This window comes from Gobius niger, assembly GCF_951799975.1.
Source record: "Gobius niger genome assembly, chromosome: 13".
Lineage (NCBI taxonomy): Eukaryota > Metazoa > Chordata > Actinopteri > Gobiiformes > Gobiidae > Gobius > Gobius niger.
Genome location: NC_136864.1, coordinates 17,454,127 through 17,480,330, shown reverse-complemented (window position 1 = coordinate 17,480,330; position 26,204 = coordinate 17,454,127). Strand labels below are relative to the sequence as shown.

The window sequence follows — 26,204 nt, the reverse complement described above, 5'->3', positions numbered from 1 at the left end:
CTGTTGAAACAGTTTCAGTGAATTATAAAATGTTGGTCTCAGGGTTGTTGGCAAAGCCCATATTTTTTTAAAGGAGTGGAGGATGAGATATTTGTACAATGGGTTTCTCAGATCAAGGGAACAACAGGTTTTTGTTCATGCAGATGGGTATATTCGGTATTACCTAAAACAAAGGTTTTGCTAATTACAGTAAACAAGTGTGGGATGATGGCAGTCGTGACCCTTCCTTAGGAGGAGCCAGAGTCTTAACCTATATTCTAGACGTAGAACTTGTGCATACTTCTTACACTTTCTGACCACAAGAGCAAAGAAGCTTCTGAGATTGAAGTGAAACATCCTCATCTAAGTCCAACTGATGATTTATAGCTTCACTTTGATCAATTCAGAAAAAATATGTCCTCTGTGTGAGGCATACAGGCTGCTCAACACTCCCAAAAATGTTTGTGTGCAATATTCTTCTTAATTGTTGTATTCACAGTATATCAATAACTAACAATATTTCATTGATATTCTGGGTTCTAAACCACATTTTAAATGTAAATGATGGCGCTCTACAACAGACATGAAAGACATGCTGCTCTAAGTCTCCTCCTCTTAGCGTTACCATGGAGACCTGCAACTCTCCATCAAATGCACACATTCACCACATGACAAAATCATTTTAAAAGAGCTTAAAGGTGCCTTATGGAATTTTTAATACAAAAAAATATGTATTTGACCTTTTATTGACCCAGTGGCAGTATGGCGGGGGTTGGTCCAGTAGCAGAGAAGAGAGATTCTGGAGGATCATTAGAAAAAGTTCCTAATATTTTCAGGTCTATTTTAAAGGCTGAAAAGATTATTTATTATTATTATTTCAAATATAAAGAGAAAAAAGTGTGGCTAGTACCTTACATCAGCAGATGATTAGATATAAATTCTTATTTTGCTCTGGGTAATAGAGGCAACACACTATTAAGCGCAATCTTTTTTTTTTTCTTCTCTGAAATATTTCCCAAGTTGCTCAGAATCTAAAATTCTGTTTGTTCCTAAATCCACAGTTTTGGTTTTGTGCTCCGACTGGTCACACCACACCGATGAGTTTAACACACGCTGGGATTTGAAATCGGCAGAAATAATAATCTGATTTTTCCACTAAAAACAGCTTTTCTAAAATTTTAAACATGTTAACAAAATAAAACCATACATTTGAATCTTGCTCAATCTATTATTCAGATTTTGTTGCCAGAAAATGTTTACATTTTATATGAAAACTTAAAATGACTGAAAACTTGCAATATATTTTTCCCTTATATTTATGCCAGTAATCTACAACAGAAGCTTCATTTTGATACCTTTAAATTAAAACATTTTCCTTATTCACCTGCAGTGCCTCACCTTAATTATGCTAAACTATGCACTATGGTTATCTATTCATTGGGTTTGGCTTCATTGCTTTTGGCATATTCAAATTGAAATGGAGAATAATTTTGCTCTTTTACCTTTCATTCCTATATGATCAGGCACAGAGTGTGTGTGTGTGTGTGTGTGTGTGTGTGTGTGTGTGTGTGTGTGTGTGTGTGTGTGTGTGTGTGGAGTGACTGTGAGTGGTCACTTTGTTTTTAGTCAAACACAAAACACTGATGAACAAAACAATACTCTTTAAACCAAATGAAAAGCAATACAATTTTCATATATTTCAGCAAGCAAGAGATTTGGGCAAATGACACCAACTAAGCATTGGAGTTGTCTTTAAAGTAAGCAGCAAAACAAAAGTGTATGGATTTTTATGTCTTTAAATATATACGTATGCAGTACATACGATGTAGTGGGTTGATTCCAGCACAAAATTCAGCCGCAAAAACAGTATTAATGAACTCCGTTACTCCTCTCAGCTGCTCCTGTGAACACTGCTGCCCCTGAGGCTGGCTGACAGAGATGTGGCTGACAATGGCGTTTCCAACCACACATTCAACATAATACAACTCAGTGTTCCAATGATACAATAACAATAGGCAGTGGCAGCATGGATGAGAATTTCACTTACCTAGATACAACAAGAGGCAGAATCAGCATTTTTAACATGCGCATCAGTAGCTCTCCGGGAAACTGGAAGTACTTCACTTCCTGCAAATGAAAAAGAAACAATAATGAAGTTTAGTAAATTAGTATTTGGACTGGCAGCTGATTGCTATACCACTACATCCTCCATTTTAATTTGAATTAAATTTTCATGATCAATGTTGCTAAGGTAGTCATGTCCATAGCAACTATTGGTTATCTCTGCTGCATGAAACGTTTGGTTCATAGAGGGCATGCAGATATCATGCCATCATGGCAGCGGCATAGCCAAACACAAGTTCACAATGAAAGGATGGCATGGGCTCAGTCTAGCAATGTGAACTTACTATAGGGCAGTGTTTTTCAACCACTGTGCCGTGGCACACTAGTGTGCCGTGAGATATTGTCTGGTGTGCCTTGGTGTAGCAATATCTCTACTCAGGTTATAAATGAAAGACAACTCATGGACTGTGATATTACACATTTATGTAATGAAACCAGTGAGTCAGTGTTTAAAAATGTTAAAACTAAGTATTTCCCCCCCTACATGTTCCAACCATGTCCTATGTCCTATGTAGAATGAGCCCAGACCTACTCACCACAACTGCCTCTTAAATCCTGCACTGTCACTCAAAAAGTTGTTACTTCGGGTCTGAAGTGCCGTCATGCACAAGCTTAATATAGAGACAGCGGTTATGCGTAAGACCTGAGTTGGCAGTTTTGAGCATAAAATGAGCAACTTGCATCCAGTCTCTTTAAGCTGGTCAAGACATTAGCATGCTACCGGTTAGCATTTAGCTTCAGCAGCTCAGGTCTGACCTCTCCAAGAGAAAACCCTGAACCAAACTCCAAACATGTACAACATGTGACAGCGTTTATAGATTTGAGTCACACATGTGTTTATCGTGTTGAAGCCATTGACAGTTGATTGCTGCTAAACGGAAGCATGCTAACGTCTTGAGCAGCTTAAACATTGACTCAGACTGAGACTCTGTTGACATGACAAACTGTGAAAGTCACAGAGAAGGGTTTTCTGTTTCCTCTTTGATGTGTTTTTTTAGCCTGAGGAGTGAAGTAGATCTTTAGTAAATCCTGCTGTAGCTCGACAGACAGAGCTGCTACGCCTGTGCCACATTTGCTGGTTATATCACATAAACTCTCGGTCTCTCTACTGTTATCTTCTTGAGCAATGAATACGAGTACATAAAAATCTGCTATCTTTCATTTTCATCCTGAGTAGAGATATTGTTACATGTTATAGTACTGCATTCACTGCATGTCACTGGAAGCGCATGTATACTTGAACTGTACGAGGCAGAAAACATTCATTTATGATTTTATGATGGATGTAAATACTTCACCAGTGGAGACTTTTGTATTAATGTGTTGCAACCTCATTTGACTCACAATAAATATTTAATAGCAATCAGAACAATCTACTTCAAACACAAATTCATTTAAAATGTACCTGATATTTTATTTAGTTTTTAATCTTATTGTTAACAGGAGCAGAAAACATTTGTTACAGGAAAATTAACATTTGTGTGCACAGCCTATTACTAAGATTAATTTTACTCGAGCAGCATTAAAAGCTTGTTTTTCATACGCCTCATAAACAAATCAGTAATGATCATGGTGTTATGAATGCAATTACCGAAACCACCTATTTAATTCTGCTAAACTGTGCACAGTGGTTATCTCTTCATTAGGTTTGTGTTAATGCTTCTAGCATATTTATTGAAATGAGGGACATTTAACATGTAACACTGATTATGATCATACTTTCACTGGCATATTAATGTTGCCTTAATTATTATTTTTTTCCCCTGAGCTACACACAAATCTTAAACCTTTTAACCGTGATTGAACAGAAATGTTAGAAAAACGTTTCCCATCGAGGCAGAACTTGTTGAGTGATGTGCAGCTGATGGTTAGACAGGAGAGCGAGTTGTAGAAAGATGATGATGCTGAGTTGTAACTGATGAAGCAAATGCTTTCTGTAAGTTGCGAGTGGTCACTTTGTTTTTAATGAAACACAAAACCCAGTTGGTATTGTGCTGTTGGTTTCAGGCAGAAAAATAATTCTATCAGTAGCTAATTTCTCATCCCCTGCCTCTCACTGCCAACGGTAGGATGAAGAGTTGCTCTTTATGCGCCTCGTTTCCTTTTGAAGGAGAGCTCAAGGTGAGACTAAAAAACACTACTGAATGTCCTTTGGTAGTCTTCCATTGTTTCCTTTGTGCCAGTGGTTCCCAAACCTTTTGGAGGGACTTTGTGTACCCCGTGGCTTTGGGTGACCAGTCACATGCCCTGCACTTCGACATGATCTAATACATACAGTACACATAATAAAGCAAGCATTTAAAGGTTTGGTTCTAGAGTGGACGTCTGAATTAAAGCACCTCTGCCTGTATAAACCTGTTTCTTGTGTGGTGGTTTTAACAGGCCAATTTATATCAGATTGTAATTTATACAAAAGTGGCATCCACAGTTTGAAAACCACTACTGTGCCTTTTTCTTTGTTTTGCCAAACAGACACGAGAAACACTAGTACAACACTAACTTATCAGTGCAATAGTAAATGCTATTGTTCAGCCCTTCTGACCCTGTGTATTTGTCTTTGACAAACTAAGCCCAGGATCAAGGATCATCTAAAAAAAAGAAACAACTAAATCATTATTTTGGACTATCTTTACATGTCACAACCCTGTAGGCAGCTATTGTACGGCTCCTGCTTTACCCACAGCCAGAAATAAAAGCATTTTACACTGTGTGTCAGTGACCACAAAATACATTTATTTAAATTTCATGCACACTGTGTCCATAATTTCAGTAATTTAACTTAATACGGGCGACGGTGGCGCCGGCGACGGTGGCGCAGATGGTAGAGAGGGTCGTCTCGTGATCGGAAGGTTGGGGGTTCGATTCCCACCTGCTGAAAGTGTACACTGTCGTTGTGTCCTTGGGCAAGACACTTCACCCACATTGCCCCCAGTGTCTGCGTACATTGGTGTATGAATGGGTGAGTGGATCCTTGCTGTAAAGCGCTTTGAGTGCCTAATGTAGGTGGAAAAGCGCTATATAAGTTGAGACCATTTACCATTACCATTAATACTGCATGCCACAATATATATACGCAGGGTAGAATGAGAAAGCTAATAAAAGGGAAAACTGTAAATTGATTTATGCATTGCAAACAGTATACTGCACTCATCTTAATGTTCAAATCAGAATTGATCTACATGTGGCTATATTCCTCCTTTTATCAGCATCAGCTGCCGTGACTTGGAACTAATTCTTTCTATTCAGTGAATTATGTAAGTATGTAACACGAACGGTATGTTGTTGACTTAATGTCTCCGTGGGTGATAATCTCCTGACTGCAATCTCTTTCAATGGACTCCCACAATTCATCCTTCGGGCCATATGCAATTCCGCCATGTGAAGAGAGGAGATGTTACATTTGAAAACACTGCTATCTGGCAGATTATTATTGTTTGTTTTTTGATCAGATCAGAAATAATAGTTCTGCTGAACAAAAAGCAGATTTTGAATAATTTAGGCCTGCATTGCAATTGAGCATTTAGTGGGTATTACAAGCTACATCTGGAGGACTACACATGAAAAAGACTGATTATGTAGTGTGAATTATTTATGTTAAGTAAAATGGCTTTTGAATTATAGCCCTGATGATTCCTCAACCCTGGCATTTCAAGCCGCACTAAGCAAAACCATTGCCAAATTAATATAAAAACTATACTTTTGTGCCAATTCCAGATGAGAAACCCCACCACCACTACATCAAACTCAATACTATCAAATATTTTACAATGTGTTGTGAAAAATGCAAACAAATATCTTCTAGTTCAAATATGTTGTCATTCTTTTTGTGTATTTTTTTTTCCTTTACAAAATAAAAAATGCAAGAGCACTAAAATATTCCTCCAACATTTATGGCAAAATGATGTTATGTAGAGGTCCGTTCATTCAAAAGGTTATGCTGTGACCCTACACAGTGGGCTGCTGGAGTACTTTTGTCCACCACTGACCTGCTCTGATAGCTGTTTGCCTCTGAGAAAGAATCCCAGCAGGCAGCCGATGACCACAGCCAGCACGGACAGGATGAGCAGCCCGTTCTGCTTGCACACATTCTTCACCCTTCCCCAAACTTCATCCAGAGCCACCGCCATCCTCTCCGACCTCCTCTCCTGCCTCCGCCTGTCCTCCCTGTGGCTTGTTCTGGTCCGGACTACGACTTGACCACACCAGGCCTAACCAGAACTAAGCCCCTGTCCGATGGCGATTATTCAGCCATAGAGATAAAAAGCATAGGCCAAAGCGGTATGGGATTGGGTGGGTTTTGAAGGGAAAGGTTGGGCACTGGGATGGGACAAGATTGTGATGCAAAGGATGGATTTTGAAATGGGGAGAAAGAAAAGAGAAACTAAGAAGCAGACGTAGTCCCAAAGTAGAGCAGTTTCTACGTATCCTCGTCTGTGTTGCGTCTTTGGTTATTCCACCTGCTCTTGTCATCCAATCTATGTCAGTCTGCCTCACTGACCATCAGTCACCAACCTCTAATCCAATGCCCCATTCCCCTCCTCCCCTCATGCAGTTCCTCCAGTGGCCAAAAGGGGGCTGTACCGACAGCTGGCGTCATTGTCATCAGGGTTAATACTGCGATCCTATTAGGGCAGTGCTGCACGACTCTAGGCAGGATTAGAGAGCTCTCTGAACAATTGGACGGCGGATTGTTGCTGTCCAATGAAACAAAAGTAAAGAAGCAGGGGAAAAAAATTGGCATGGCACAAACAAAACAAAACAATTTAGTGTGACCTGCATTTTCCGAGGTCTTGCGTAGCCTATACGCTGCTGCAAGTCTGTCCTACCAGATGATTACCCACAATAATAATTTGTTTGTCCTCATGTGAACGCTCTTTAGTTTGTTTGGCAGCGGAAAAGCTAAGGCCTCCTGCGGTGTTCTCTGTTAGATATTTCGTTTTACTCACTTCTGCTTCAAGTGCAAGGTGAGTCAATAAAATATTGTGAGGTCCAGTCCAGTTAAATCGAGTCAAAGTCACAAGTCACAAGTCAAGCCCTTTTTATTTTTATTTTTAGCAGTGTCCATTTAATCACTCACTCACAAGTAAACTTTTAAACTTTCATCCCCTGACCTAAACGATAGAAGGAATTAAAGAAGTGGAATAAGGGTGTGAGGGAGGGGCTCGTAAACGCCAGGTAGACTCTGAGGTAGCCTATATAGGACGAGGTGTAGGTGAGGTGTAGTCCTGCTCCCAAAATTAGGATAACACATTTTCATTTAATTACCTGACTATTGAAATATTGAACCATTTTTCAAAGCTTGTTTACAAATGAGCGTATATTCAGACGGCGGTAAAGCCAAGGACTTGAGGACTAAGGATCAAGTCCTTTAGCCTGAACCTCAAATCTACAAAGGCATATTGGAAAGAAGTTATTAGTTGTGTGGGTGACGTAACATAAAACTGATTTGCGATCTGACCACTGTGGATTGTTTTTCTCTTTCATGCAACTGCTCACATACTGTCACACACTCTCATACTTCCACCCATGTAAGTCAGCTTCCATTGTGGTCTGAGTCCGGAGGTTTAATTAAGCAAGCCATTCCTGAGGAAACTCTAGAAGATAGTTTCAGTTGCAGGCCATGTACTGCGCTAGCTAAAAATTCAGAATAATAAAGAATTTAAAAAAAATCATGTCCTAAGGTGATATGATGTAATTTTCAGAGGTGGGTTGTGCACAGTTACATTTACTCAAATACATGTAATTAAGTAAATGTACTTTTTGAAGAAACTCATACAGTACTTAACTTCTACTTAAGTAATTTTATAATCAAGTATAGGCTATCTCGACCAGTAGTGTCCAAACTTTATTCACTGAGGGCCACATACAGAAAAATATACAAACAAATGGGCCGCACACACTAGAGGTCAGATATATAACTTCACCTTCATTGTATTTAAGTTAACAAATTCAATAAAATGTTAACTATGCGTTTTACTTGAATATGCTTTTTGAACAGTCTTCATCACAGCTTTCTATTCATGGATTTTCATTTATTTTACATGTGATATTCTGAGATTATGAGTTATTACAAAGAAATGTCCACTGTAGTCCCTATAACCCGTCACTCAGTATAGCTGTAGACCCGCACTAAGTAGACCAGTGGTTCCCAACCCATTCCAAAAACTGTGGCCACTACAAATGTTTAAAATAATTAATGCTAAAGATAGAGTGTTTTATGAACCCGTACTCCTTTCTTATATTTGATGATTTGTACTCATGACCTGACCCTTTGACCAGACAAAGCTCTGAGCCGCTGCAATCTCAGAACCACTGTAATGACTGTGTGGTGTAGTACAAAGTTACCTACTCACTGCAGCTGCAGAAAGGAGTGAGCCTGTTGTCCAGAGCACCAGCAGAATGAGCGACTACATCTGCAATGTGTTCACTAAACTTAGGAAATAGAATTCAGGAGACAGTGAAATATTTATGGATAAATATTAGGGGTTCAGCTCTCACGGTTTGGTTCACGGTGCAGGACCGTGGCTTGGTGCATCACGGTGCAAGTGCAATCTAAAAAATAATTAGTGGGTTTTGAAATGAAATAGCCTAATGGTCGTTATTAGGCAGTATTTATAATCTTAGAATAAAATTGGCAATGCTTTCAAAGCTGCTGTATAATAAAATGTACCTCTGGGCTCACAATACGTGAAAGCAAATGAAAATAAATGGTACAGCACCAAAGTGAAAAAAAAAAAAAAAAAAAAAGCAACGCAGTGCAGGCCATGCGCTCGTTAAGTGGTGGTCTCATTTTCGTTTTCCTCACACAGAGGCTAAAGCACTCGGAGCAGCGCGTTTGATTTGAAGCTCGTGTTTGGCCAGTGCATGTACTTTTTTTCGGAGACAAAACTTTGGAGACGGATATGGCCAGGATTGGATCTCACGCATTTGTCTGCGCCTCTGACATTACGCAGCACTGGATCTATAATGAACCACAGCCAAGGTCGCTGCAGGAGAGACTTAAACAAAGACACGCAGATGTCATGTGTTTTGGAGGATGTCACTGTACCTGTGCGGAGCGTCTACAGCTGCAGTTTAGCGGTGAGTGAGGCTGACACACATCGCTCCCTTTGGATAGGCACACAGGCACGGCAGTCAGATCTCGTGCACTCGCGTTGTTGTGACGCCGGGTTGTCCTTGGACAGCAGTACAGCAATGCACCGCGGTCCATATTGACCCATGGCCAATGCTCGCGGGCGGAGGGACCATGACGTGGGGGCCGCCCGCGGAATTCTGGGAAATAAACATGGCGGCGCCCTTATGGAGCTTGAGCCCCGCCCTACTCGCGATTGCGTTTTATATTATAGATTACAGATATTCAGTTAAAGCAACCGTGGGCCGTAGTTTGGACACCCCTAGACAGTACTCTTGAGTAAAAAGGTAGTGCCACTGCGAGTTAATTTTTAAAGGGGCTAGATGCAACTTGGTCATTTTCATACTCACTACTGCCACCTCAGGTCTAACATGTAACAGCAGCCTTTATATTAAGCTCGTGCATGACGGCACTTCAGACCCGAATCAACACCTTTATGAGTGACAGTGCAGGATTTTAGAGTCCAGACCAGTGAACAGGTCTGGACTCATTCTACACATTAGGACATTGCTGGTGCAAGTAATTTTAACATTTTTAAACTCCGTATAGTCCCCTTAACTCAAATGTATCTGTCTGCGGCCTGCAAGACACGCCCACTGCACGTTTCTTAAGGGGGTATGAGCCCAAGTAGCCACTAATACTGGGAAAATACTTTTTAAGGGCGACTTTTATGAATATTAAAGTAGCAAATTAGCCCACAAAAGCTGCCATTACTTCAGACTTAGAAAAAAAAGAACAATTAATCAATAGGGATTTGAAGTGGAAAATATTCTATGACTGCCACGAGAGGCTCAGGACAAGAGATAATGAGTCAAATAATGTTAGCGCTTTTGTGTAATTTGTAGATTAATTTATAAAGGGGCCTATGGTTGGTGGTTCGAATACTGGCTGCCACATGTGCAGTCTGGTATGTTCTTGAGCAAGACACTTCACCCACCCACATTGCCTGTGTGAACGTAATGAGAGACTGGTTGGTGGTGGTCGGAGGGGCCGATAGCACAGATTGGCAGCCTGACTACTCTTACCCAGCTGTGGCTACAACAGTAGTTTCTCCAGTGTGGAGTGAATGAATAAAGACTACATTGTGGCGTTTTGAGAAACTTGTCAACACAGCATTGAAAAGCACATTACAAATTAAAGCCATTATTACCACTACACACACTCCTACACCCATGCTCTCACATTACTGATCATAAAGACCACACGCCATGAAAACTTTATGCCCATCGCCTCCTTTGGCATTTTGTGACAAGCAGACATTCATTACTGTTGTGTTTTGTCTGTCAAATATGTATGTAGTGAATATTATAACATTATATTGTTGTCTGGTATTTTATGTACATGCTTTTTTATGAATTCATGTTATGTGAATGGCTCTGTGAAATGCAGCCACTGAATATGCTCTACACAAAATAAATACATAAAAAATATTGGAATCAAATACACTTTGTTTCATTTCAAAAATGTTTGGCTATGGCCCATTACAGCCTGCTGAGAAAGGCTTCAGAGGAGAGCGCTTTTTGCAATTTGTCTTTGAAGGCTTGGAGCTTCCCTGCTGCCTCCTCTGGCAAGTGTCTCACCAGTGCCTCCTTAATCATGTTCAATTCACTGTCCAAAAAGAACAAATTCAGATTAGATGTTGCAGTGCACATTTAAATATGTCCATCAATTCTAACATAATAATCTTACCATGGTTCATACTTTGGCCCCAGTTAATTTGTAAATTTGTATTTTCAGGAACACTTTTGCTCTGACGTTTTGGATTGGGGGAACAGGCCAAAATATTTGCCGGAACACTCTCATTAGACACCTTTATATCAGATACATTTTTTGCCGGATCCTCCAAAATATTTCCCGGATCCGTTACGCTGAAAAAAATTGAATCGGGGTAATGCGTTCCCCCAAACGGGGAATCAAATTAAGCATTGTTTGGCCCCCTTCTGAATTCTACAAGGGCCTCTTGCAATGGCAGGTGAAATCTCTCAGCCAGGGTGTGAACTGTCACCAAAATAAGATTGCTAAATTCAACAACAACAACAAAAAAATCACAGAACCAAATGTAGCCTTAAATTATGTGGTGTCCTGTTTGATACATCGTCAGTAACTTCTGTTACTGTGATAAGATAAGAAACATTGTTCGCCACATAGCATAATTGCCTAACCCATTTCTTCATTTTTTGGAAAACATGTAAAAATATTTTTTTTTAGGAAACACATTGTTCTTCTCTTATTGCCATTTTAACAATACAAAATGACTTAGGCAATTATGCTATGTGGCTAACGCCATGTTGATGGCACACATGGTATGACTCTCAGGAGAGACTAATACAACTGCTTTCTCTGCAATGTATTAGTTCACTTCTTTAAACATTTCGTGGCCTAATTCATCTGTTCAGGGTGATGTGCATTTATTCATGATTACACTGTAACTTGTGTGACTGATTAAAACTAAATAAAACACATTTGGTTGTTGCATACGGTCTGGAATTTTTCTTCCAGTTTTCGACAGCCTAATCTCGCGTAGTTTAACGTGACTTCCCTTTGTGTTATCGGCGTGTCGTGTAGTGACGTATTGACGTGTAGTGACGTAGTGGTATTTTTTGTCGTATTGCTCACTCCTTGTGAGCAAAAAATATTTACTGGACAAAATGAGACATCATTTTCCCAAATGGATTGGTCACATGGGTAAGAGCTTCTTTAGCTTTGATTACAGTGCACATTCGATGTGGTCACACAGAGTTTCTGTGATGTGTCTCCATGAAGAGCTGCATTCATTTTTCACAAAGATCTTGTATTGTGACCATAGTTGTTCCTCCGTACATTCATTCTCAATTTTCACAGTTTGCGCACAATGAATCCTGTTATCTTGGAATAACAGGATTTTCAGTGTTGGGTTGGAAAAAACAAGTATTAATTCAGTGATGTTGCTTAGAAAATATCCAATGGCGTCTGCTTAATATTTGCTTATTGAATATGATGCTGACTTTGTGGGGAGAGTATGTGGTAATTATTTGAAGCACCATTTTGCTTGTGTCAGCTTCACAGTGAGGTTTGCTTCAAGCCAAAGACCCAAACATGAATTCTGAAAATCCCGAGGCCTAGCTGGAAGACATATTGTAAATTGGTCTCCAACTCTGCATGGAAACAAATGAGAAAAGATGAGGAAAAGTGACATGTTGTGCAGCCAATGACTTGAAAGAGTTCTGAATAATTTATGGGAATGTGTTTAATGTGTGATATCAGCTGCATTTGCTCTATTATTTATGAAGTCATTGTTTATGACTTATAAAGTAAATGCTCCTGACTTTTATGGGAAATAAACAGCTCTTCGGTTTACTGTGTATTTGCCAGTATTATATTTTAAGAAATATAGGATTTTTATGACTCAACAAGGTGAAACCAGAGGTGAAATCAAACTACGTGGGAGAACATGCCATGTCCTGACAGAAATTAAAATTCAAAATTATTATTTACATGCCCAAACAGCAAAGTGCTTCACAGAACTAATAAATGGTCACCCTGGGAAACAGTGGTTGGCCAGAGCAGTTGTTTATGCAGTAATTACAGTAATTATCGGTATTCGTTTTACATAAACCTCTGCACTTCACACGCCTTCATGGGGAAAAAACATCATTGTAATATTCATTTCATATTTAGTTTATACATAATCACTTCTTTCTTTCACGTTTTTATAACAAGCCTGGCTTCAAACAACTCCCCCACATTTGCTGTGCACTGATAATATGTGCCCCGATGACATTTCAACTTTCATTTGTTTTTGAAGTATTATTATTTAATATGTTATATATGTCCCTTAAAGGAATAGGCCACCGTTTTTGCATACTGAGATAATGTTCTTACCTTAGCTTAGATGAGTTGATGCATACCTGTTTGTTTGTTTGTATACTTTATACATTTTTCATTTAACCCGACCTTCGATGCCGCTGGGGCAACCCATAAGGAGGAGTGGTCGACGTCCTGGTGGGAATCGAACTCAGTACCTTGTTTACCTTAATAAATCCTTTCCGTAGTCCCTCTGGGGGTAATACAAGTGTTGATGGGATGATTGGGGGGTCTTTCATCTCCCCCTGGTGTCTCTGGCCAGAAAACCACACTTGCAACTTCCCTGCACCGGGTCGGAGCCACCAATACACACTAATGGAATCATGAAGAAGTAGCTAACGGGTAAAGCTAGCTGTGTTCACAGCCAAGTTTAAGTGAAAAAAATTATCTTCATTGTGTAATTGGATGTACAATATCCCTTTCTCCCTTTGTCTTTTCTGTCAGTGTAGTGATTACTCTTGCGGATAATTAATGAGTAAAACAAAAACGCAACATGATACGAGACCTGCAGTGGCGTGTATGGCCTCTCGGGGCATGAGTTACTTAATACTGCTTTAAACATGTTGATTTTCTAAGCGGATAAAAGGGGCACTATATTGTAAGCATCGTAATAATACCTTAGAAGCACTTTGACGTATCAGTTAAGTCGAAGTGCGAAGAAGACTGACGTGTTTAATTTTGTGTGACCATACTTGGATCGTGTAAACATTCACGTAACTGTATTTAAATAGGGAAAACGTGGAAGAGCTTGGTCGATTTTCTTCACCTCCGTCGAAGAGGACAGGAGGAGAGGCTAAATGCGTGTCTAAGCACACGCGTAAAGACCAGAACCAGACAGGCTGAGCTCCATTCATCCTTCAGGGTGTCATGAAGCTGAACTCTCCTCTTCCTTCCCTCTGCTGCCCCCACTTGTGTATTTATTTCATACAGCTCTAAATGTTTGTTTTTATTAAGCAATCTCGTTGAAATGTACAATCGACCCATGTATTGAAATTCTTTTGTGTAAAATGTGTATAGAAATGCTAATATCATTAAATGCTTGAAATGTGTGAACGTGGTTGGATTTTTAATGTTTCCAGGAGAGCAGCCGGAGCATTTATCAAAGGCCTATTTCAACCAGTGTCTAGATTAGCTTGATAAGCTCTCGAGCCGCTGGTGTTATTTTTTCCTCGTAGGCAGTTCTTATTCAGACGGACAAGGCATATAAAAGCAAGTGCACTTTAGTTATGGAGCCTTGGATAACTAGTGTAAATGGGTGTGGGGGGAAAATGTTCATGGGGCAAACATTAGAGAAACAAGAACCCTAAGTTTTTGAGTTAATACAATGCTGTCCAGATTCTGGCGGTTGAATTGAAATGCTTGTAGATCATAATACATATAAGTTATAAAGTATAAGTTAGCAGTAGGCTGTCAGTCTATGAATACTACATTGCTTACATTTTTTAAATTTTTTAAATTTTTATAATTTATGTTTAAGTTGGACGGACTATGTCTCTGAGATGGTGCCTCGCGATCCCCCCCTCCCAGAACAGCTGGAGGAAGTGCACGTGGATCGAGAAGTCTGGCCATCTCTGCTCAGACTGCTGCCTCCGCGACCCGGCCCAGGACAAAGAGAAAGAAAATGGATGAATGGATTTTTTATTTTGTTCTCTCTCTCTCTGGTAAGATTTTCTTTTCTTTTGTTGCCACAGCCCATCTTCAGTATGATGTGCTTTTCCATTGGATGGCAGATGAAGTGACCCTCTTTATTTAAGTAGAGAGGGGAAGTAATTACGGCATCCCCGTCTTGTCCATTTGGGAATGCGTCCACTTTTAAAGTGGATGTAAACCATGTATGAGAAAAACACATTTAAATACATTCGATGAATCAATTGAAATTAATACCATAACCAGAGCGAGAGCAAGTTCATGCTGTAATTACAGTCATTTGTATAATTGGACTCTTTTCCCTGCACTTCACACTGCCTTCATGGGGAAAAACATAATTTCATATTGAGTTCATTCGTAGCTTCTTCTGTTTTACATTTTTTGCATCAAACCTGGCATCAAGTAAAGAAACAAACAGCTTAACCTTTATCACATAAGCTTTTGCACACAGCTGTCTTTAGTCCAGTGTAAACCTGCCACTGGATAGGAACATATTGATACGGGCCCAGGACTGTAAGGGGCTTTCTGTATAGAGTTTGGCTGGGCTTTGTCCCGGCCCCACAGGGGAGATGGGTCCCTGGGCGCTGCACTACATGTGGCCCTTTCAGCTTTCCCCAGCAGCATTGAAGGATGGGTCAAAGATGACAAAAAACAAGTACATCTTAACACTAACTATATCTTTAAGCTAATTAGGATTTCTGTGTTCACTGATGAGTACAATAAAAATTAAATTGTCTTGTTGATTTATCCACAACAAAGAACTTTACCAATTAAAAAGTATTTGTTTAAATCAGTAGGCAATGCCTCTAACCAACACAATTTTTCTTCATATTTGGTAATGCCATTAACAGTAAGTGTTCATGCAGACACTGTACCTTTGACATGTCCACCAGCAGCTGTCATCTTGGCCATTTATCCAAATCAAATGGTGCCATTTGTCAAGACATGAGATTTAATTATACAAAATATTTTTCAAGAAGCTTTTTAATGTCGAGTACAGTATCATAACAAAGCTCTTTTTCTCTTGTGACATTGGTCAAAGGCAGTAATTTTCCTTCTAGTTTGGTAAAGATGTAATTAAGTGGGGGTGTGCTCTGGCTCTCCTTTTGAAACCGCAGAAAACAGGAAAACCGTGAAATGTCAGATTTCTATTGCAAAGATATTGTCTAAATGCTTTGCAAAGAATATTTGTAATGCATTTAAACAATATCTTTGCATGGGGAGAGGCGCTGCGCTGTGAGCTGAAGACTCTCGGCAGGCTCAAATAATAGTCCTGTTGTTCATTGCTGCTATGGTGATTTAAATGTGCCTTGGGCTTTTATGGAAGTGTGTATGCATGTATTGAGCCTGTCAAAGACACATTTCTGTCACCTTCGGGGACAGACAATAAAGTATATCAAAAAAAACAAAACAGATCCACACAATCAATCATGTGGCTTGGTAACAGCAGCTTTTTCTTTCTAACCATATCTCTTGGGTAATTATATAATTATTACATGATCATCAACCATTATCCATCCATCCATTTTCTTCCGCTTTATCCGGGGCTGGGTCGCGGGGGCAGCAGTCTCAGCAGAGATGCCCAGACTTCCCGATCCACACACACCTCCTCCAGCTGTTCTGGGGGGACCCCGAGGCGACATAGTCCCACCACCGTGTCCTGGGCCTTCCACGAGGCCTCTTCCCACTAGGTCATGCCTGGAACACCTCCCGCGGGAGGCGACCAGGAGGCATCCGGAACAGATGCCCTAGCCACCTCAGCTGCTCCTTTTGACGTGAAGGAGCAGCGACTCTACTCCGAGCTCCTCCCGGGTAACTGAGCTCCTCACCCGATCTCGTAGGGTGCGCCCAGCCACCCTGTGAAGGAAACTCATTTCGGCCGCTTGTATTCGCGATCTTGTCCTTTCGGTCATTACCCAAATCTCATGACCATAGGTGAGGGTGGGAACGCAGATCGATCGGTAAATCGAGAGCTTCACCCCCCGACTCAGCTCCCTCTTCACCACGACAGACCGATACAGCAACCTCATCACTGCTGACGCCGCACCGATCCGTCTGTCGATCTCACGCTCCATCCGTCCCTCACTCGTGAACAAGACCCCGAGACATCAACCATTATGTTCATTATGTTTTTTTTGTTGTTGTTTTTTTTCCTGCAGAAAAAGTTAGTCAAAATTGAATGAACATCAACCATTATGTTCATTTGACTAAATTGAATGGACCTTTTATGCAGGAAAAAAAAGCTGATATTTGACCTTGTAGTGACCCAGTGGCTGTATGAGTGGTCAGCATGGCGCCTTTACTTTCAATCACAGTGCTCTCGAGGAAGTTCCAGGACCAATCTTTTGGAAGGTTTTCAAAGCTGACTGACCCTGTCTCCTGAAAACCTACAAAACAATTGATCCTGCAGTGTTGTAGAGACCTTCGTCAGGAGATCTTACAGTAATGTGATAGACTTGAGCTGATAGTTTTACATTTTTTTAACTGTAAACAAAGTGTGTGACGAACAGTTATGTGTGATCTGCGTCTAATTCACACAAGCTGCCAATCCTCACTTGTGTAGAGCCATTTTACACTCAAGGACTACGCTCCTTTCAGTGAACTGTGTTGTAGTTGCTACGCTTCAGGGGCTTTAATCCTGACCACAAAGCATTTTCATCCTCTCCACTTCATATTATGGAAATTGGGTACTCACTTTCATTTGTTTTACTTATGTTTTATAATTACTTTGTTTTCTTGTAAGCTAAAGAAAATTAAGCCATGTTTCATGAACTGATACAGTATATCACATAAATAGACAGGATGTCCAATGCATCCACAATTAAGATGAGATCCTGACAGAGCCCTTACTACAAGAGCACAGAGCTTCAATTCTAGGATTACAGTGGTCTGCGACTCTACACAGTCATGAATAAATACAATAACGAATAACTGCTGAACAGACTCTTACATTACAATTTACAAACATTTTACTTGCACTCAAGTGTCTTGGAACCCTCAAGAAGATTCTCAGAGATTCATTGTCTGCGACATTCAGCTTATACAGGCTCTTTTTGTAACGGCGCCAGAGGTGTGCTGTTCACCAAGGAGAGAAAAAGGACCTGAAAAGCGCAATTTTACATTGGCAATGCACATGTGGAATTTACGGGCGAGCATATTCGCCTGCCCATAGAGCTTACACTATTGTCTGTACATGTCCCTGTCGTCTCAGAGGTCACAAGTGGTGACATAATGCCCAAGATATTTGATCTCATCTGTCACTTCCCACTCAGGTAAAAGTCAGGAAATGCAAGTCGCTCGTCTTTTTCCGTTCCTGAAGGCCAGCACTATATGGGCACACTAGCACCAGATCATCTGCATACATTACAATGAAGAAATAATGAAGAAATTTATAATGAAGAAATGTTTGACCAATTTCAATCGGGCTTCCGTAAGATGCACTCTACTGAGACTGCCTTACTAAAAGTTTCTAGTGACATCCGGATGGCTGCTGACTCTGGCCAGTATTCAGTTTTGATCCTGCTTGATTTGTCTGCAGCTTTTGATACTGTCGACCATAAATTGTTGCTACAAAGACTCACTGACTTTGGTTTATCTGGGACAGTCCTGAAGTGGTTGACGTCCTATTTGGCCAATAGGACATTCTCTGTATGTATTAATAACATTATGTCTGATGCCAGTCCTTTGCTGCATGGTGTTCCTCAGGGATCCGTCTTGGGGCCAATTTTGTTTTTGTTGTACATTAGCCCTCTTGGAAAAATCATCAGCCGTTTTAAAAATGTGTCTTATCACCTCTACGCTGATGATATTCAACTGTACTTTTCCTTTAAGGAGTCAGAGATGCACAGACTGTCAGAGTTAATGGATTGTCTTTCAAGTGTAAAGTCGTGGCTTCATGAAAACTGCCTTCAGCTGAATTCTGAAAAGACTGAGACTTTGATTATTGCTCCAGAGCAGAAAATCCCCTCGATTGTAAACCACCTTGGTTCTCTGGGCTCCTCGGTTCAGTCGAGCATCAGAAATCTTGGTGTTTGGTTTGACCAGTCTTTGTCTCTTGACAGCCACTCGAGGCACCTGGTGAAAACTGTTTCTTCCATTTGAGAAACATTGCCAAGTTGAGACCAATTTTATCCAACTCTGATCTAGAATTGTTGATTCATGCTTTTATCTCGTCTCGTTTAGATTATTGTAACTCCCTTTTTACTTGTTTTAACAAACCTGCCTTGAATCGTCTTCAAATGGTTCAAAATGCTGCAGCGCGGCTTTTAACAGGAACTAGCAGACGTTCACACATTACTCCCATTTTATCCTCGTTGCACTGGCTCCCCGTCAAATTTCGAATTGAATTTAAAATTTTAGTTTTGACTTTCAGAGCGCCGCATGGTCAGGCTCCCAAATATGTATCTGACCTGCTGTGCCCTTACTCCTCGGGTCGCACCCTTAGGTCCTCGGGCCAGAACCTCCTCACTGTCCCAAGAACCCGCTTTAAAACCAGAGGTGATCTGTCCTTTGAAGCCGTTGCTCCTAAATTGTGGAATGACCTTCCTTTGTCACTGCGTACAGCCGACTCTGTTGATTCCTTCAAAAAGGAGCTGAAGACGTTGCTTTTTAGACGAGCTTTTAGTTGACAATGCTGTGATTGTTCCTATGTAAATTCTGTAATGTTTTCTGTGATTCTCTGTGAAGCACTTTGTGATTTTATCTGTGAGAGGTGCTATATAAATAAAGTTTCTTCTTCTTCTTCTTCTTCTTACGTGGTTACAGGGATAATGATTTCCAACAAAGCATCTCGTTTTACATTCATTTAGCTGTACAGACAAATCATCAATGAAGATATTAAACAGTAAAGGGGACAGGATCCCACCCCGGCGAACCCCGTTAGTGACCCTAAAAGAGTCACAGATAGAGTCACCCCATTTCATTTGCATGCACTGGGATGAGCAATGTTTTAACAGTGTTGGGTTTTCAAAGTGGTCTCGCTAGGAGCACCAGAGATATAGTGCAACCAAGCTAGGACATTAAAGAAGGATAGAATTGAAAGGGAACCACCTAACAAAGTTCACAAAGTTTTGCCTTGTTGTTAAACGTATCTCTCATCTGAACCGTGTTTTTATGGCACTTAGGGACTCTCTTATACTCCAGCATAAATCAGGTGAAACCCAAACTTAAGTGTGTTATTTAATATTTTTTATTATGAATGGATATTGATTACTTGAACCTCTAAAATGGACGGTAGACATTTGAAAACTGGTTTTGTTCTACGTTGGAGCGGCAAAGATGGTAGCAGCGAGTGGTGGAGAACTCAGAGCTGGTTCTCTGGGAGGCTCACCGTTGTAAGTGACCGTTGCTGCTGTTGTAATTGTCTCAGGTCCCGAGAGGCAGTAAGTTTCATTGATGAGTCCACTGAGACAGATAGTGATACAGCTGCAGCAGACACATCACATTATTAGCAATTTGCTTGAATAATGTCCTATGGAAAGGCTGGGTTGAGTATTTGTTCAGTCCGTTCCTGTGGATTCCAAGGTTATAAGTTACGGAAACAAAGAGAAGCAGAGTTTACTGCAGTTGTGGCCAGTTGCTCTCAGCGCTTCAAAGGTTTTCTGAAGGAAGGAAATCAAGTTTTCGCATGGCTTTGTTAGAGAGATCACTGAGATGTCACAATAAGACACGGAGCAAGGAGCCAGTCTTTCAGGGCAGACGGCCCGACTCTTGTTGGCATCAGGGAGGTCTTTATTGCACAGGTTGGTCCAATAATTAGGATTACTACAACAGATAAGTGTATGTTCAGACCCATGGAGCAGTGACCAGGACCTTGAGCAGATTTATTTGGGGATCCCTTTAAATCTTTAGATTAAACCCTCTGAATTATAATACTTTTTCTCAAAACAAAACCAAGCATGATTATAAATGTGCATGTCACTGAATAACCCAGTACATGTTGCCTTATGCAGACCATTCATATATTCAGCTTCGGTCCTGATCCGGTCTCCCATTAGAACTAAAAACATGTACAATAGGCCAGGATGAGTGAGATTGTGTTTGAGAGTGCTCGTGGGGACAACGGATAGAAATTAGTAAAAATATTTCTAATAAGACCTTCCTGATTTTCTGACTTGACTTAACACTTTAAATGAAACTTTTTATTAATACTGTAATTATATCAAATTAAATCCCCGCCTCTTTTTTAACATCATGATGTCACAATAATTATGTAAATCAACTGTTGGTTGACATTCAGAAACAATTGTCAAAAGGATGTGTTTGTTGTGGTCATAGTGAAAATTTAACATTACAAAGCCGAGAGTATTAATTTCTTTACCACATGTCAAGCCTGGCGGATGAAATGCCAGTTGCATTATTTGATACTCTTTACTCTGTGGCATTCATTTTGTACTGCTTGTATCATATTGATGTGCTGTGTTACTGCAGGAAAAAGTTCCAAAATAGTTCCTCTCTGACGCAGTAATTATGATGCTGTGTGACTGTGATGTGTGGTGGGCTGGCACTGCCTGCCATCAGGCTGTGGAGCTTGTGTACTGAGAGAGGAAGGATCATAGGAGGGATGGGAGAGAAGCAGAGGTGCGGTGGGGGCAGGGTGTCGGTGCCAAAGGTCATAGCGCTGCTCTGATCCTGCGCATCCTCTATCGATTCATTCATTAAAAAGCATAGAGCCAATGTAAAAGAGACACGTATTGTTTTTGTAAAAACAATGTGTGGATACCCCTGAGGTTTACTCACAATTAGGTGTCCATTTTCTGAGCAGCACCCATAGCAAAATCCCCCACTGCCCTCAAATAATCCCTTTTCTTTTGCCAATTTTTCCTCCCTGTTTCTGGATTGGACTGTCAGAGATAATCTGGGATTACAGTGTGCTGTCAGGCCCAGCGCTCCTCATTCATTTGAACAAACACTTGTCATCCATTGGCTGAGTGCATGTGCAGCATGACCCAGCCCATCTCATCTCCAGTGCGGGGACATTCAGAGGGAAAATGGTCTGTAATGACTGTGAAATGAGCCTGACGAGCAAGGGCAATAAAAATCTATTAGGTTTCAGGTGCCGAGCATAATTTTTAGTTAGTAATATTGTCGCTGTTGGCGCTGTTTTTAATTACTGCGCCAGGCATAATATAATGACAGATAATTGCATAGGTTTTATCTACAGAGGAATTTGAACCACCACTAGTGCCTCAGGGAAACCTGCAGGAGCTGTGGTCATGTTCAGGATTACCTATAGCAGGAGGTTTTACTCCAACATGGGACCTGCTTGCTGCTGGACTTTGGTTCGTGCTTTTTGGGGTGTCCTACAAAGAGCAATCTTTTCTTCTTTTTTAAATTGAATATACTCAGATGGAGTGAGCATGGCTTTTATTGTAAAGCAGCTATTCGAGCTGACAGTTTTAGTACAACCATGAGCAAATTGTACAGTGTTAATGAAAAAGATAATTATGAAGCAAAAATCAACTTCAGAAGCTTCGTGCACAAGCCAGTATTATTATTACATCAATCACAGTGATCTATCCAGTGTTAAACTTTAAAACATTTCGCAGCCGTATACATTCCCCCATGTGACTAGTTTCTTTGATCACACGCCCTCAAATCATGGGCTTCATTAAAACCTTCTGAAGCATTCCAATACCGCATCATCCTCTGTCTATCTTCCCAATAATTGCATCCCACAGGCAATTTAAAATGATACAGCGGCACATCCTCTTCTTGCTTTTTATTGACTGTCTTACCCGTCAACACACTGTACAGGTGTGGACTTATTACTACATCAATAAGAGTGTATTTGTGGAAACAGAGATAACCAAAACCATTTTTTGAAGCTGTGACATTCTTTTTTTCCATTATGTCGGTGTGAGAGTTGCACATGATAGCTGTGTCACCGGTGAAATTGTTCTGCAATTTTCTTGCATAATCTGTCCGTCAATAACATCCACAACAAAGGTTAATTAGTTGTCAGATGTTCTCCATGCCGTAGACTGAATAGGAGCAACATCGACTTACAAGAAGTGATCAATAACCTGCCCAAGTGCTCAAAAGGAATGTAGCCTACAATCATTTACATCCACAAAGCTTTCCTTGGCAAAACTGAACACAAACAATGTCTTTGAACAGTTATTGGTGACAAAAAGGGCATAGCTGTTCATGGAAATACAAGTTAAATATAGAGGCAGGTGATGCAATTCTGCAATATTCGGGCTCATGCAAAGGTTTATACAGTATATGATACCTTTCTATAAAATATGTACGCACCTGCAGCAGCTGTTAATATTGTATTGCAAACCTGACGTTTCATGTAAAGCCAACCATGTTAACCAATATTACAGTGCATAATATTTTTCTTATGTCCTTATTTTCCCAGTGCCCAAGTTTTTTGTGTGGTTTTTTTGTGTGTGTTTTGTCAAATCCAGGCTTATTGTTCATTGATTGCACTGAACATATTCACTGTTTTTACCCAAGACCATGTTGTGACCGAGGCCTTTGTTCTGAGTATGTGGGTAATTGCTGCACTCTTGTTTCCCTCTTCCTCAGAGTAGACTATTATAAATGATGTCCGTTCTCATTATGTTCTCAATTTATTTCTGTTGTTTCTTTCTCATACCAGATGATCAACGTTAGAGGGCGTGTAATGAGCTATTGTAATGTATTACAGGCTGGATGGTTACTGGAGAATTCCCTCCAGTACACACAATTTCTGCAGGCAAGGTTTCACAGGGGACTATATTCATTGCTCAAAGAGAGAGAGAGAGAGAGAGAGAGAGAGAGGGAGAGAGAGAGAGAGAGAGAGAGAGAGAGAGAGAGAGAGAGGGGGGCTTTTCTTGAGTTCAAAGTTGTTTCTTTCCCCCTGTCATTGCGCCGCCGTTTAGTTCATTGAGAAGGAGCGATGCGTAAAGCAACACCGCGATGAAAGACTACGACAATGGGACAGGATTATATTCACCGGGTCACGCGCAACTTTCTTCTTTTGTTCTTCAAAAGATAATCACAGTCTTTTAGTGTGGACCGTGCTTTCCTCGCTGCACCATGGAGGCTGAATGCAGCAGCTACATCAACGAGAACGGCACGCTCGTGGGCGCCTTCTCGTGCCCCAAACTTGAAAACCCCTCGTCCGTTTACTGCTGTGGATTTAACGATATGAAGTACTGCTGCGATGACCCGCACAGCTTTTACCCGTACGAGTACGGATACATGTGGTGGCTGAGGTAAAGACGCGCTCTTTTATTGCTTGTTTGTATGTTTGTGCCTTTATTCGTTTCACCGGCTGCACTGACTTTATGTGGTGCAGATTTACATCCTGCATGGGTGATGGCTCTCGTACAAAGTAGCCTCAGTAACTGATTATACCGATGAAATTCAATCAGTTTATCTCTATTTCTAATTTGGGATGTTAAGTGGTTTTCAAAACGTTTGCCAAAAAGAAAAAAGACAAACTTGTCTAATCACACATCACCTTTTTTCCCCCTATTGCATATTTGTCAGTTAAGCCTATATTACTATAAAAATGCTGCATCAGGTACTTAAACATAGGAATAATGCAGACTCTTAAAGGCTATTGGAGCCTACACATTATTAGACGATTAATTTGTACAAATCTAGACAAATCTAGTTTTTTGTGTGTTTTTTTTTATCTACCCTTGCAGTCTTAACCACATTCCTTGTTTCCTCTTTCTCATTCCCTCTGCCAGCTTCGGTGCTCTGGTGGGTCTCTCAGTGGCCGCCGTGGTCCTTTTGGCATTTCTTATCATTGTTTGTGTGCTGTGCTACCTCTTTATTGCCACAAAACCCAGTCGCCTTGACAACGGACTAGCTTTGAGACCCCGACCAGCAGGTAGACATCGTCTCCATACTGTTTCACCTTGGAACCGGACCGTCACAAAATGCTAAGCCTTTGGTCACTCTCTGTTGGGTTCTTCTTTCTCTTTTCCACAGAAGACATGGGAGATGGACCAAGCCATGGCAGTGGGGCGCATGTCTCCGCCCCACACGGGATCCGCAAGTTTTTTGTGAGCAGAAAACTGGGGTGCGATGATAACCAGCAGGCCAACCCGGATCACCTTTTTCAGAGATGTTTCCCAGCAAATCTGACTGCGGTCAAAGTGGAAAGTCCCTCGTGTTAGCGACAGATGCAGCAATCACAGCCGTGCGGTCGAGTGGTGCTTGACAAACTCACGGTCCACAATGAGAAGCCACTTAGGACGCAATGATGGAGACACCCGATGCCTTCGACTCATTCACTCACCTTCTCTCACCATCAGCCTGCGTTTGAAAAACAATTTCAGGTCCTAATTGTCCTAACTTTCTCTCCTGAACGACAGTATTGATCTTGGTATAGCAGCTTGTAGTGTTTTTTTTTTTTTGTCATTGTACAATCGCTGCGTTTCTTGAGGGTCATCTCTTTGTACTTTGTTGGAATATTGACGCAAAACCCATCCAGTGGAGTTGAAGCGTGTGGGAGGCTGTGCTGCAGGGACCAAAAGCCCACTACATAGAAAGAATTCTCCTCACAAAGAGAATGATGCCTGTGCGGTCGGTTGATAATTGTGCCAGCGTAATACACACACAATACAATGCATTGATATTTCTAAGACCATAAAATCGCATCCTTGCAGGTTTCCATCTTTTTGCTAAACCTCTCAGTGGTTGACCTCTGACCAATGGTTGTTCTGTTTTTTTCCCCCCGGAGTTTCTGAATGTTCCCGTTCCAAAGTAATTGGGATGCATAAAAGTCATTAGTCTATGTTCAGGCTCGTGGGCAATTTGTGATCCCTGCGTGAAGCCATGGACAAAGCAGACGTCCAGCGGCGTTTCTCTCCATTAGACAGTAAAAGGTAATTACTAGGGCTCAAACAAGTGTGAGGACAATATAAAGCATTTACCTTACTGTGTTTGTCTAGGCTTTACTTCACCGGCGAGCTCTAAGTTAAAGCCACACTGTAAACTTCAAATAAAAAAAAAATACAAGTGCTATTTCATTTTGGGAGTTTTTAATGGTGAAAATACTATGTTTGAATTGTCTGAAGGGGGACATCATAGCACATTTCAGTACATAGGTCCTCAAATGCTTTGTTGTAATAACCCGCTGCAAAAGAAGCAATGTCAGTATTGAACAGATCATTTTAGTATTGCTGACATGTTTGTTTAGGTTGTGAGGTTTACAAAAGTGACACTGGGCTGGAGTGTGCGGCGTCCCTCCCTCAAACACACTGTTTTGCACAGTTTCCGTTCAAATATTGATGCATAGAGAACGGAGGGCTCTTTGTTTTTTTGGTGAATCGGTGACTTCGTTTGTCACCAGGCAGTGAAGGGTTGTTACTTAGGCCCGAGAAGGCACAAACCGATATTGTTAATAAATATTTTACTGTGAATTTTTGGTTGTTGTATTGTTGTAAATAAGTTTGCCTTTTTGTTAAGTTGATTTGAATGATTTATTCTTAACAAAACAAACCAAAGGAAGTCTGCAGCACAAAGGAGAACA

General features: G+C 40.8%; 2 protein-coding genes across 4 annotated transcripts in view; one reads left to right on the top strand and one right to left on the bottom strand.

Moving 5' to 3' along the window:
- slc1a7a (solute carrier family 1 member 7a) overlaps nt 1–6,230 on the bottom strand; it is a gene marked incomplete at both ends in the record, with an annotated part of 37,409 nt that extends 31,179 nt beyond the window's left edge. For both annotated transcript variants that reach the window (XM_079569956.1, XM_079569957.1), the window contains 2 exons: nt 2,027–2,106; nt 6,090–6,230. In XM_079569956.1, coding sequence (XP_079426082.1) covers nt 2,027–2,106; nt 6,090–6,230 — 221 coding nt within the window. The remainder of the gene's footprint in view (nt 1–2,026; nt 2,107–6,089) is intronic.
- A 17,365-nt stretch (nt 6,231–23,595) lies between these two features.
- On the top strand, nt 23,596–24,972 carry LOC306973146 (protein shisa-like-2A). Of its 2 annotated transcripts, none has more exons than XM_079569971.1 (3): nt 23,596–23,931; nt 24,415–24,557; nt 24,662–24,972. In XM_079569971.1, exons 1-3 carry the CDS (start codon nt 23,753–23,755, stop codon nt 24,844–24,846), a joined length of 507 nt encoding a protein of 168 aa, XP_079426097.1. In that variant the 5' UTR covers nt 23,596–23,752; the 3' UTR covers nt 24,847–24,972. The 2 variants fall into 2 exon arrangements, with proteins under 2 accessions (XP_079426097.1, XP_079426096.1); XM_079569970.1 differs by having other exon boundaries at nt 24,659–24,972.
- The last annotated feature ends 1,232 nt before the right edge of the window (nt 24,973–26,204 follow it).

Excerpts from the sequence above, each read along its gene's own strand:
- LOC306973146 (XM_079569970.1), top strand. The coding sequence starts at position 23,753 with ATGGAGGCTGAATGCAGCAGCTACATCAACGAGAACGGCACGCTCGTG. Across the intron at positions 23,932-24,414 it reads GGATACATGTGGTGGCTGAG|CTTCGGTGCTCTGGTGGGTC; the intron begins GTAAAGACGCGC and ends TCCCTCTGCCAG. Across the intron at positions 24,558-24,658 it reads TTTGAGACCCCGACCAGCAG|AAGACATGGGAGATGGACCA; the intron begins GTAGACATCGTC and ends TCTTTTCCACAG.